The sequence below is a fragment of the Hyperoodon ampullatus genome (assembly GCF_949752795.1).
Source record: "Hyperoodon ampullatus genome assembly, chromosome: 15".
NCBI lineage: Eukaryota > Metazoa > Chordata > Mammalia > Artiodactyla > Ziphiidae > Hyperoodon > Hyperoodon ampullatus.
In genome coordinates, this window is record NC_136928.1 from 73,130,701 (window position 1) to 73,143,598 (window position 12,898).

Below are 12,898 nucleotides of genomic sequence, written 5' to 3' on the forward strand. Positions count from 1 at the left end.
GACAGGACAGGCGAGAGGCAAGGCCCCAGTGGCCCTGGTTGAGTCCGGGCTGAGCCCCCTCGCCTGACCCTCCTCGGGGCTCAGAGCCGGGCCTGGGGCGGAAAAGCAAACAGGCCCGGGACGCTGCCCTTTGGACCTTTTGCAATTTGCCCGGCCCTCTTTCAGCTGCAGCCCTGCGCGGGCGGCCTCGTATAAATCAGGCCCGGGCGCCGGCCCCGCATTCCCACGGCGGGTGCGAGTGCGGGGCGGGTGCGAGTGCGGGGCGGGTGCGAGTGCGGAGCGGGTGCGGGCGCGGGCGCGGAGCTGCTGCCTGTGGGCGCCGGTCCCTAAGGAGCCAGCGAGCAGCGAGGAGGCCAGGCCCAGCCAGCGGACGGGAGGGAGCCGCCGCTCAGGTCGGCCATGGGCCCCCCGAGGCCTGCGCTGCTGCCGCTGCTGCTGCTGCTGCTCGCCGCCAGCGCCCGGGCCAGTGAGTGAGGACCCCCCCGGCCGCTGGGGTGCCAGGCCGGGGGTGGGGGGCGGAAGCCAGGGCACGGGCGGGGGCTGGGGCAGCTTGGGCCTGGGTCAGAGCGAGGACGGCCACAGGGTCGGGGAACAGGGGCACAGGACCAGCTGGGTGGCTCCTCCAGACTCAGGTAGTGGGAGGGGCTGGGGATTGGGTTCTTCAAAACCTGCTTCCCTCCAAGACACTAAAAGTCCTCTGCAGTTGTCCTCCCTGTCAGACGCTAGGACCCTTCGGGAAAACCCACAGTTGTCGTTCTCCATTTCTTACAGGAGACACCGTGCTGGAAAATGTCAGCCCGAGCTGTCCAAGTAAGGCATTTCCCGCTGGGGCAAAGAAGGGCACCCCCCATGCCCCACCCGTCCCCCACCCATCCCCCTGCACCTCAGGCCACTTAAGTGCTGTGATGCTGTGATTGGCCTACCCTGCTCTGAGCCCGAGAAGCCAGTTCCTTGAGCCTCTGACCCCCTCCAAGGGGTCTCCGCTCTCTTCTACCCACCCTTCCCATCTGTCCTAAAAGTTCAGCCTGGGAGTAGGGTGGGGAAGGGACCGTCAACTGTTGGTCCATAGACACTTTAAAGAGACATCTGTCCTGTTTGTCAGGGGCTAATCATTAATTTGAAGCGCAGGAAGGTGAGGAAATGCTGACTTTAACCTTTGTGCAGAAATCCAGATGCCCACCCCTTTGTATTTACCTGACCCCTAGGGGTCAAAGGAGCTGGCCTTGCAATGGTACCCTGTGTTCTCACAAAAGCCGGAGGCTGCCCTCTGATGGAGCAGCACTGCCATCTCGTGGGCGTCTGGCATCACTGCATCTGGGCTCATGACCCAAATGTTCTTTTTCTCCAATTGTTCAGAAAATGCCTCTCATGCCCTGTGGAAACCTCCGGAAATTCCTTCTTGGGGGTTTCTTAAATCAGCCGGATACCCTTAGCGCTTAGTGAACTTAGCCTCAGATGTTTGGTAGAATCAAAAAAGAGCCACAGAATTATGGTATTTTCAAGCTGAAAAGGCAATGAGAGATATTTGCTTTTATGCTATTGACTCTTAATTTTCCAGGGAGTCTTTCCTATAGACTTTCTGAGCCTCATTACTTGACACTCCCTGCCTTGTGTCTCAGATTATATATTCAAGGATTACCAGCTAATTTAAATATTAACCTCAGCAAAATCATAATGCAGAAGCTAAATCTATAAAGGAAAATTAAGTATAAGGCAAAATCAATTAAAAATAATTTGAGTTTAATTACCATTTTTTATTATCTTTGCCACTATCCCTCTCTGCCCAGGATTGACTGTCCTCAGGCAAGTTATTTCTGCTATGTAGCTGACTTATTTCTCCTCATTGCAGAAGATGCAACGCGATTCAAGCACCTCAGGAAATATGTATACAACTATGAGGCTGAGAGTTCCAGTGGAGTCCCCGGGACTGCTGATTCAAGAAGTTCCACCAAGATCAGCTGCAAGGTATGAGGGGAGATGGAGGGCCACTGGAGGGCCCTGGAGCCCAGGGCTGAGCAAACCAGCTTGTGCCAGGACTGTCGTAATCTCCAAGTGCTGGACTGGCCCTCAGTTTGAAAGTCAGCCACTTTGCTGAGAAGTTGTCTGCCACAGAAAAAATATTTTACCCACCAGGTTTATTTTCCCATTATCTTCCAAGATGTCATTAGAATGTGTGATCTAGAATATCAGGATTGCAGACCAGAAGATTTAATATGTTGAGGGATGTCCAGCAGGAGAGTCGAGGGAGGTGGGCATCCCAGGAAAGCATTCTGGAGTGCGGTTTTTATCATCTAAGTCAGATAGTATCTGCTGCTAAAGGCAAAATGGAAAAAAAGAAAAAAGTTTAAGTGCAATTTGTTCTCAAATAAAACTTTACTTATTGTTGAGACTGATTGTACTCCTATCCATGTTCCTGTAGAACAGATCTAAGGGCCACTATTGGGGTTCGTGTGGGAAAGAGAATTCAGGCTGGGCCACCCTCTTCTTTCTAGGGTCCCAGGGTCTGTGCTGTCAGATAAGGTAGCCGTTAGCCACGTGTGGCTATTTAAATTGAATGAAAGTAAAAATTCAGATTCTTAGTCACACTAGCCACATTTCACATGCCCAATAGGTACCCATACCTAGCAGCTCTCATACTGGATAGTGAGAATATAGAACACTTCCAGCACTGCAGAAAGTTCTTTAAACAGTGCTGGATAACAACTAGGGATCTGTTTAAACTACAGCTGCATGCAAAGCTCTGAATAGGCCCTGATAGGTACAGTGGTCTTGGAGTTTTGGTTCTTCTATTTACATTAAGGAAACATTCGCTGTTGAAAGCAATGATAGCCCTCCTCCTGCCTCCTGGTTTTCTTCCAAACCCTCACTCCTAGGCTGCCTTTCTTCTAGCCAGTTGTACGTCTTTAAAGGGAGCACATTTAGAACCAATAAAAAGATATCATCCTTTGCACGCATAGGGGAAAACTTCAGAAGCATGGTACCCTAGGACATGGAAAAAGCCAGAAAGCCCTGGGCTGAGGGGGGATCTTGTGTTCTTGATGGAGAGTCTTAATGTGCTGTTACCCTCTGTTGTCAGGTTGAGCTGGAGGTCCCCCAACTCTGCAACTTCATCCTGAAGACGAGCCACTGCACCCTGAAAGAGGTGTATGGCTTCAACCCTGAGGGCAAGGCCTTGCTGAAGAAGGCCAAGAACTCTGAGGAGTTTGCTGCTGCCATGTCCAAGTAAGACGTGGGCCTGTGCATTTACGTTTCTGAGCTCTGAGTACCACTGCACATGTTGTGCATGAGCGTGTGTGTGTGTGTCCACTGAGCCATGAATGTGTGTGTTTATGTTGGGCATGTATGTGAGTATAAGTATTGGTATTCTCTATTCACCGTGGATCAGGGAATTGCTGAGTTTTCACAATTCAAAAGAGGGAAGCAGTATTTACCCTCCCCTACTGAAGTTCCCCTAATTATCATTTAAATGTGGTTCTAAAAGATCTCACGTTTTAAAACTCCTTGAGACGGTAAAGCTGAGATGGTTTGTTTCAACAAGTGAATTCACGTGTAAAGAATGAAACAAGACTACGCCTCGCAGTCTTCAGACAGGGTCCCGACAGGACTTGCTGTGGCCAAACATGGCAGTGCAGGGCCTGCTCAGCGGAGGACACCAGCTTCAAGGGGTCCAGGGAGAGCTGAGGCCTGAGCTGATCGCCCTCCAGGGCTGGCATTTTGCCAGTGCACACTGACCAGGCCATTCCTGTTGTTTATGACTGGCATCACTTCTGACTGATCAGTGTTCACGTTGTACTGGTTGTTAGATTTTTTTTTTTTTTTGCGGTACGCAGGCCTCTCACTGTTGTGGCCTCTCCTGTTGCGGAGCACAGGCTCCGGACGCGCAGGCTCAGCGGCCATGGCTTACGGGCCCAGCCGCTCCACGGCATGTGGGATCCTCCCAGACCGGGGCATGAACCCGTGTCCCCTGCATCGGCAGGCAGACTCTCAACCACTGCGCCACCAGGGAAGCCCTGTTAGATATTTTGATCATCCCTGCCTCATCTCCAGATCACAGTTTGTAGTGTCCTGAGTGTGTGCAAATATGGACAGTCATGGATTTGTTGATTTGGTAACATCGGAAACTCCCCCCACCCCATGCCCTTCTTTCAGTTTGTTAAACATTAGACTCGGAAGTCAGAATAGGCCTTGATGCTTCTGTCTCTTACCAATACCTCTTATTTTATCCAAGACTTAGATGCATCTGAGGGAGTGGGGTGCAGTGACAGAAGGGAGTCATGGTTCCTTTTTGGTCCTTACTCTCCTGCAAAAAAGGACTCCTGCTTTTGGCCACCTCAAGGCTTTCCTGTGAGCCTGCATCAGTGTCTGGAATTTTCTGAGAGGATGGACAGCTGTGGGAAACATGCCTGGTCTTCTTTTCTTTATTCTGACTTAACTAGAGCAGGTGCTGCCAGGCCGTGTGAAACCCCCTAAGGAAGTTCCCAAAGAAAGGTCCCTTAAATCAGAGTTGACCCAGGCTTTAGACATAGCCTGAGATCATATAAAAGAGTGAATGAATGTCCAACAAATGTATGGAAAGAAGCTCCAATTCACCAGTGGTCAGGAAATGCAATTAATGTAACAACGAGATATTTATCACCTTAATCCCATAAGACTACAGAAATTGAAAACAGCTATAGCACTTGTTGCTAACAAGCCTGTGAGGAAAAGTGTACCCTCGTGCACTGCTGCTGAGAATGAGTGCCATGAGTCAATATCTACTATAATTAAAAATACTTGTAGCATTTGACACAGCAATTTCAAATGCTGGGACTCTAGCCCATGAAAAGAAAAGTAGTAATGTGTGACAATAGATGCATGAAAATGTTTATTTCAGTGTTGTTCATGTGGCAAAAAAAAAAAAAAAAAAGACTAAAAAATCCAGGAAGAGAAAGTGAATGCCATCCAACAGGGGACTATGAATAAAGTCTATATAACCATAGAATGGAATGTTATACAACTTTTTAAAAAGAATCTGTTAGAGCACTACCAAATGACTCAGAAGGATTTTCATGGAGTATAATTAAATGAGAAAAACAAGAAAAAGACAAGTATGCATAATACCATCCCATTTGGATAAAACAAGGAACGACAGACTCTTTCTATGCAGGTGTTTTCACTCCCACGCTTCTATACAGGATTGTCTGAGTGTGGAGATACAAATGGGATGCCCAGTAGTTTGTTCTGTAGGGGAGTGTGGCCGCAGAGACCCAATGTGGGTAGAAAAGAGAGAGAGGATGAGTGAGCCAAGCAAAAAAGGAAAATGAAAGAATACCAAAAGCATACACATACTTGTATGCTCTTGAAAAAATATGTATATATGTTGATATGTATAAAGAAAAAATGTAAAAAGAAAATCAGTAAAAAGGAGGCTACAAAGCCACCCAGCTTATGTCCATCAGGCTCATGGTGGAGAAAGGACACTCAGTGACCACACTCTCTCCGGGACAGGTACGATCTCAGGCTGGCTGTTCCTGAAGGGAAGCAAGTTTTACTTTACCCAGAGAAAGAAGAGCCTAAACACATCCTGAACATCAAGAGGGGCATCCTTTCTGCCCTCCTGCTTCCCCCGGATACAGAAGAGGCTAAACAAGTGTTATTTCTGGTGAGAATTTAGAAAGCTGATAACAGTGGCCCTTTGAACGCATCTTCACATATTGGAGCCGGTTCCCACTTATACATCAGGTGGATCGTTGACTCAGCTGCATGGCTAGTTACACAGGAGGCCCGATATTGGTGTGAAGCACAGTGCCCAGGGCTCGCCCCAGCCTCTGGGCTCACTGAGGGCTCAGCCCACACAGCCTGAGCAGGTTGTGTCTAATTTTATAGCAGTTTCTGGGGAGTCCCAACCACCCTACTCCTTTGTTTGATTTTGTTCTGTTTCCACAAGGTATAGCCTCTGTGTGTTTTAAACACAGAAAATAACTGAATCTACTTGCCAGCCTCTTTTAAGAATTTCAGGTTTTGATCGGAGAGAGAATTCAATTTACTTCAGTCCCACGAACACTTTTGAGCCCTTACTATGTTCTCAGTTCCATACTGCGCTACTCTCGGAGAACTCACTGCTGCCTCCTGCAGAGGCCTCTCCTCAGGGAGTTCTCAGGACCTGGGGTGAGAACCAAGACACATATAACACAAGGCAGATTGGAATACAAGCCATAAATGAACAGTAGAGAAAATGCCCTGTGAGCACAGAATATAAAAACCAGCATTGGCCAGGTCCTAGGAGGGCAGGCAGGTATGCCTCAGAACCAGGATCACCTGTAAGTGGTTTTCTCACTCCAGCTCTGGCCGCCCTTGGAACCAGCAATGCCCACGCTCTGTCAAAGAGGATGAAGCTTTCTCCCAAAGCCACGTTGCATCCGCCTTTTCTCCCTGGCTCCTTTCCCAGCCCCACCCCAAGAACCTAAAGATGTTTCCCCATGTTGAATACACCAATTGTATCTTTTGCTCCCATAGGACACCGTGTATGGAAACTGCTCCAGTGACGTTACCGTTAAAACAAGGAAGGGAAATGTGGCAACAGAAATATCCATTGAAAGAAACCTGGAGCACTGTGATCACTTCCAGCCCATTAGCATGGGAGTTAGCCCCCTTGCTTTGATCAAAGGCATGGTAAGTTGCACATCAGCATTGCTATTCACACTGTCAGCAGCCTCTTTATTATTAAAATGATGGAATGTTAGAGCTATAAGGGATCTCAGAGAAAAACTTCTAGGCAAAGAAAACATAAGGAGCAGTAGCAGCTGTGAAGTGTTTATGTTTGGCGGGATGGACAGGCGTGTGTAGGATACCAGGTTATATATACTTTGTGCAGGATCATAGGTCCACTGTGGTAGAATAAGAAGAGTCTACAGCTTGACTCAGCTTTGGATCTGCCGAGTTGTTGCATCCCCTTGTCAAAATGTCAAGCACCAAGCTCTCTTCTCTAACTGAATTTATCTAGGGGTACAGAACCCCCATTCCCCCACCTTCTTCCCTGAAGGTAAATACCTATGGCAGAAGACTCAGGTTCGAGCCCCAGGGACTGATGAAAATGCTTCTCCCCTGATCTCATTCACAGACCCGCCCCTTGTCAATGCTGATTGGCAGCAGCCAGTCCTGCCAGTACACCCTGGACCCTAAGAGGAAGCACGTGTCAGAAGCCATCTGCAAGGAGCAACACCTGTTCCTGCCTTTCTCCTATAAGTAGGTCACCCTCTGCAGCCTTGATTCATTATTTATGGAGCCAGTAGGAGCTGAATGCTTCTCAGGTGCCCTCTTGCAAGCTAGGCTGTGCCTGGGAGGGGGCTGTGAAGAGGTACAAAGCAGAGCCCATCCCCGTCCTCCTGTCTCAAGCTAACAGGCAATTTGGTAGGAACATCTTAGGCGTGCAGAATAATTTGGAACCAACAAAAGATATCTGAGACCCAGACTTTAAGGGCTGTAGATCAGGAAAAACTGGGGATCATTACAGCCTGCCCTGGTTATAAAGGCTTTGCAGAAGATTTGGGAATTGGCATAGAGACTTATGTATCCAAATCCATTCTGAAAACTGATCAGTCAACTAATGTATATTGAGTAACCGCTATAGTCCTGGCACTGTGCTGTGGGAGGTGCAAAGGAATTTCAAAGCACAATGTTAGTCCATTCCCTCTGGGCGCTCCTGAATGGTGGAGGGTGTAAGGTACATGTGTCCTTCTGGTGGAAGGACAGCCAACATGACCAGGAGGTGGTACTGTTGGCTTTTTTTTTTAATTGGACTAGAGTTGCTTTACAATGTTGTGTTAGTTTCTGCTGAACAGCAAAGTGAATCAGCTATGCATACACATATAGCCCCTCTTTTTTGGATTTCCTTTCCATTTAGGTCACCACAGGGCACTGAGTAGAGTTCCCTGTGCTCTACAGTAGGTTCTCGTTAGTTATCTGTTTTATACATAGTATCAATAGTGTATATATGTCAATCCCAATCTCCCAATTCCTCCCACCCCTCCTCCCCCCTTGGTATCTATCTGTTTGTTCTCTACACCTGTGAAGGACAGTTGGCTATAACTATGGGTTGAAAGGTGAGCAGAATTTGGGTAGAAGCAGAGGTGGGGGAAACATTCAACATGAAAAGAACAGAATGGTCTGGGGAGCTGGCCATTGATGACATGATGTGCCTCCTTTGTTACCAGGAATAAGTATGGGATGATGGCACAGGTTACACAGACTTTGAAGCTTGAAGACACACCTAAGATCAACAGCCGCTTCTTTGATGAAGGTAAGACTTTATGTGCACCTGGTTGCCAGGGCTGGGAAATCTGCCCATGATGTACCAACCATGGCTTAGCTCCTTGCTGGGCCCGATGAAATGTCTGCTGGTGATGAGGTCATGGGCTCTAGTGTTCTGGCTGTGGGCCATTCTACTGAGAAAGCACATTCACTTCAGAATGTCAGCTGGCAATGGGATTAAAGGAAAGGGAGTTCCCCAAAGCTACCTGGGTTTTTGTAAGTAGGAAACTGGTTTCCTAAGTCAACCTTTGGTAGATCTGACAACGTCATACACCCCATGATAAGGCCTGGGGCCTGGACCGGGTGGGGCAAGTGAGAGAGACCCTCAGGGTCAGGGATCGGTCTTTAGAGCTGAAAGGAACTATAGAGACCTCTAGTCCAACCCCAGCCCTGCATGTGTCTTGTATGTGAAGCTGTCCTATGTCTTACCTCGTTGTTCTCAGCAACCTGTGATGTCAGGTGGTAGCAACGTGTGCTTTTATACCCATCAGAGGGGAAAGGGACCCAGAGAGAGGCTTAGTCATGTGTTCACAGTCACAGACTACTAGAGGTGGTGAAAAATAGGCCTCCAGGTCTACTCTAATCTAAGTGGACTCCTTCCACTGCACCATGTTTCCGTGCTGATTCACCTGCCTCCCTGGCACAGGTGAGAGCAGGGTAATGGAGGGGACACAAAAACATTCCCCTCCCCCACACGCTGCCATCAGATCCCACTGGAAGAAAGGGTGGGTGAGCAGCCGTGAGTCAGCTTCCGCTGTTGCCACATCAGCAGCAGTGCCTCCTCACCAGGTCTTTTAGGCAGAAAGGTTACCCGACACCAGAGTCACAAAAGCCTGGGTTCAGTTCCAGCTCTGCCCCTCACACCCAGAGAGGTCTTGGGCAAGGTGAGAGGCTCGCTTCTGGGTCGTAGTTCCCTTATCTTTATTTTTTTATTTTTTATAAGTTTATTTATTCTATTTATTTATTTTTGGCTGCATTGGGTCTTCGTTGCGGTGCGCGGGCTTCTCATTGAGGTGGCTGCTTCTCTTGTTGTGGAGCTCGGGCTCTAGGCGCACGGGCTTCAGTAGTTGCAGCACGCGGGCTCAGTAGTTGTGGCTCGCGGGCTCTAGGCGCACGGGCTTCAGTAGTTGTGGCCCACGGGCTTAGTTGCTCCGCGGCACGTGGGATCTTCCCAGACCAGGGCTCGAACCCCTGTCCCCTGCATTGGCGGGTGGATTCTTAACCACTGCGCCACCAGGGAAGTCCCCCGTTATCTTTAAACTGAAGAATAATACTACCCTCAGGGAAAGTGTGAGGAGTCAATGAAAACACTGAAGTCAGACCCCTAGCACAGAGCCAGATAGATACGTAATGGGCATCAAGTACAGTACTGGATAGTTTTCTTTTCTTGTCCCCTTTGCTGACCCCTCCTTGGTCTCCAGTTTCCAGTAGAAAGATGAGGGTGAGAAGCAGAGGTAAAGCCAGAATCCCTCTGACACATTCCTCCTTCCAGGTGCCGAGGCGGTGGGTCTTGCCTTTGAGAGCACCAAGTCCACATCGCCTCCAAAGCAGGCCGAGGCCATCGTGAAGACCCTCCAGGAGCTGCAGAAACTGCATGTCTCCGAGCAGAATGCCCAGAGAGCTAACCTCTTCCATAAACTGGTGACTGAGCTGCGAGCCCTCAGCAATGAGGCAGTCACATCCCTCTTGCCAAAGCTGATCGAGGTGTCCAGGTATTTCTTGAATGGTCACAGCTCAATCTTTCATAGATTATACACCTGTGGTAGGTGGCTGAGACCTCGGCCAAACAGAGAATCTCAGGGACCATTGAAATTTCAACCCAGTTAATCAATTAGTCAGTCAGTTAACATTTACTGGATAGAGAGATATCAGCTAAGGTGTCTAGAGTTCCATGGGCAATACACACATACACACATTGCATCCAAGGTAGATATATATTTGTGTATTAAGACAGGAGGGAAATATTTCCCACATTTTGATGTGTATCTTCTAATTCCTAGTTCTATAATGGGTACCCTGGAGTGTTTGAGAGAAAAAGAAGTCTGTGCCTTCTGGAAGCCTATAGGCTAGAGGAGAGAGAACTCAGGCAAACAAAATAATACCGTGCCTTCTCTTTACTCCAACGCACTCACTGTTAGTGCTGTGAGGATCAGAGAAGGGACTGAGGACTGGACAAGTGTTTGCCTGGCATGTTGTGTTCTGACCAAAGGATGACAGACCTTTCTGGATGTTGAGTCCAGGGGGTCCTTCTTCAGACTTTGCTCCATGGTGCTTCTCCGGTGGATAATGTTTATAGGGAAGGCTTTCTGGTTCTAGGGATCTGAGTTAGATTTTGGAAGATGGTTGGATTTGGATTGTGAATAAGGGGAATAAGGGCATTCCTGACAGAGGGAACACCATGGGCCAAGGATATTTTAGCTGCCTAGAATGTGATGTTTATAACTTTCTCTGCCCTTTTCTTCTCAGCCCCATCACTTTACAAGCCTTGATTCAGTGCGGACAGCCCCAGTGTTACACTCACATCCTCCAGTGGCTGAAAAGTGAGAAAGCCAACCCCCTTCTGATAGATGTTGTGACCTACCTGGTGGCCTTGATCCCAAAGCCCTCTGCCGAGAGGCTGCGAACAGTCTTTAACATGGCAAAGGAGCAGCAGAGCCGGGCCACCTTTTATGCTCTGAGTCACGTGATCAACAAGTGAGTTTTACACTGGCACTCCTCATAGGAGCTAAGGAAGACCCCGCTTCTCTGTATTAAGTTTGTACCCTCCCTTCACTTTCAAATTATGATGTTTACTCTTTTGTTTTCTACTGCTCATTTTGAGAGTAATGATTTGAAATAAGAAATCAGCAAATATAAGTGTATATTTTAAGATAAATCTGGCTATGCTCGCTGAATCCTACCTCTTACTCTGTAGCTATCATAAGACAAACCCTACGGGGACACAGGACCTGCTGGAAATTGCTGATTACCTGTCGGAACAGATTCGCAATGACTGCACTGGGAACGAAGATCACACCTACTTGATTCTGAGGGTATTTTCAGTTTTCTGTATGATGTGCAGTTTTCCTGTACACCCCTCACTTCTTCTGTGCCCTGATTCCCTCTTGTTTCTTTTCAATGCAGGTCATTGGAAATATTGGTAGAACCATGGAGCAACTAACCCCCAAACTCTCATCTTCAGTCCTAAAATGCATCAAAAGCAGACAGCCATCACTGCTGATTCAGAAGGCTGCCATCCAGGCCCTGCGGAAAATGGAGCTTAGAGACGAGGTAAAGTCCACAGAAGAGGACCGAAAGTGAAAAGTTTATTCAGACGGACAAGGATTTGGAATGAGATTCCAAATCTCATCATTCTAGCAACTTTATTCTACTGCTTTTTTTTTTTTTTTTTTTTTTTTTTTTTTGCGGTACGCGGGCCTCTCACTGTTGCGGCCTCTCCCGTTGCGGAGCACAGGCTCCGGACGCGCAGGCTCAGCGGCCACGGCTCACGGGCCCAGCCGCTCCGCGGCATGTGGGATCCTCCCAGACAGGGGCACGAACCCGTATCCCCTGCATCGGCAGGCGGACTCTCAACCACTGCGCCACCAGGGAGGCCCTATTCTACTGCTTTTTAATTGCGACTTTCAGCACACCTGGTGACTGCCTGGCAGTAATGTGGGCGTGAGAGAAATATTTGATGCTACTCCAGCAGGCGGAGTGTGAGCTGTTCACCATATGCTGTCCTCCCGCCAGATTGACCAATGTTCCCATCTTGGGAAAACATGTCTGATTTTTCCCCAGTTTCCCTAGCCTAGGATAGTCAAACTGGCCCCAGAAAGTGGCAGTGGCTCCAGAGCTTTGCAGACAACCTGACTTACTTATTAGCACCAAATTCTCACTGTCCCTTCCCACCTTTATCCTCATATTGAGATAATTTATGTTAAGACAACTGTATCTTCAGTTAGTGGCAGATCTCCGACAAGTTGTAACTTGGCCATAACTTGTGTATTTTAATGCAGTTGAATTCAACATGCATTTGATAGGTGTCTTCTGAGAACCCTTCCTTGAGCTGGTTGCTCTGGAGGGAACACAGGCAAGAAGGTTCAGTACCAGCGTTTGAAGGATTCTTAGAGAGAAATTCAACTTGCGCATAGTAAGACCAGGCACGTTTGCCAGGCATGTTCTGTGTTCTGACAGGGATAACAGTCTCCTCTTTTGGCTACAGGTCCGGGAAGTCCTACTTCAGACTTTCCTCGATGACACCTCTCCGGGGGATAAGCGACTGGCTGCCTATCTCATGCTGATGGGTGGCCCTTCCCAGTCAGATATTAACAAAATCACCCAAGTCCTCACACGGGAACAGAACGAGCAAGTGAAGAACTTTGTGGCTTCCCACATCGCCAACATCTTAAACTCAGAAGAGCCGTATGTCCAGGAGTGAGTGAAGTCGTCCCCCTCTGCCACAGGGGCCTGAAATTCCAAACCTCGATTCTGATTTAGCCGCTGCCTTCCCTTCATACATTGTTCTTTCTTCTGGAACAAACATCTGGGTGAAAGGGTGGCAGACCTGAGCCAAGCTCTTGGGGCAAATGAAACCCAAATAGTTTGGTAGCGATTGGAAATCCATATT

General features: G+C 48.3%; 1 protein-coding gene across 1 annotated transcript in view; it reads left to right on the forward strand.

Moving 5' to 3' along the window:
- Window positions 1–399: 399 nt before the first annotated feature.
- Window positions 400–12,898, forward strand: part of APOB (apolipoprotein B) — a gene marked incomplete at both ends in the record, with an annotated part of 39,586 nt that continues 27,087 nt past the window's right edge. Inside the window, 13 exons of the mRNA XM_079720882.1 lie at window positions 400–466; window positions 772–810; window positions 1,850–1,965; window positions 3,077–3,222; window positions 5,488–5,641; window positions 6,496–6,651; window positions 7,100–7,224; window positions 8,193–8,278; window positions 9,782–10,001; window positions 10,756–10,983; window positions 11,204–11,321; window positions 11,413–11,559; window positions 12,494–12,705. Of these exons, the coding sequence (XP_079577008.1) occupies window positions 400–466; window positions 772–810; window positions 1,850–1,965; window positions 3,077–3,222; window positions 5,488–5,641; window positions 6,496–6,651; window positions 7,100–7,224; window positions 8,193–8,278; window positions 9,782–10,001; window positions 10,756–10,983; window positions 11,204–11,321; window positions 11,413–11,559; window positions 12,494–12,705 (1,814 nt within the window). The remainder of the gene's footprint in view (window positions 467–771; window positions 811–1,849; window positions 1,966–3,076; window positions 3,223–5,487; window positions 5,642–6,495; window positions 6,652–7,099; window positions 7,225–8,192; window positions 8,279–9,781; window positions 10,002–10,755; window positions 10,984–11,203; window positions 11,322–11,412; window positions 11,560–12,493; window positions 12,706–12,898) is intronic.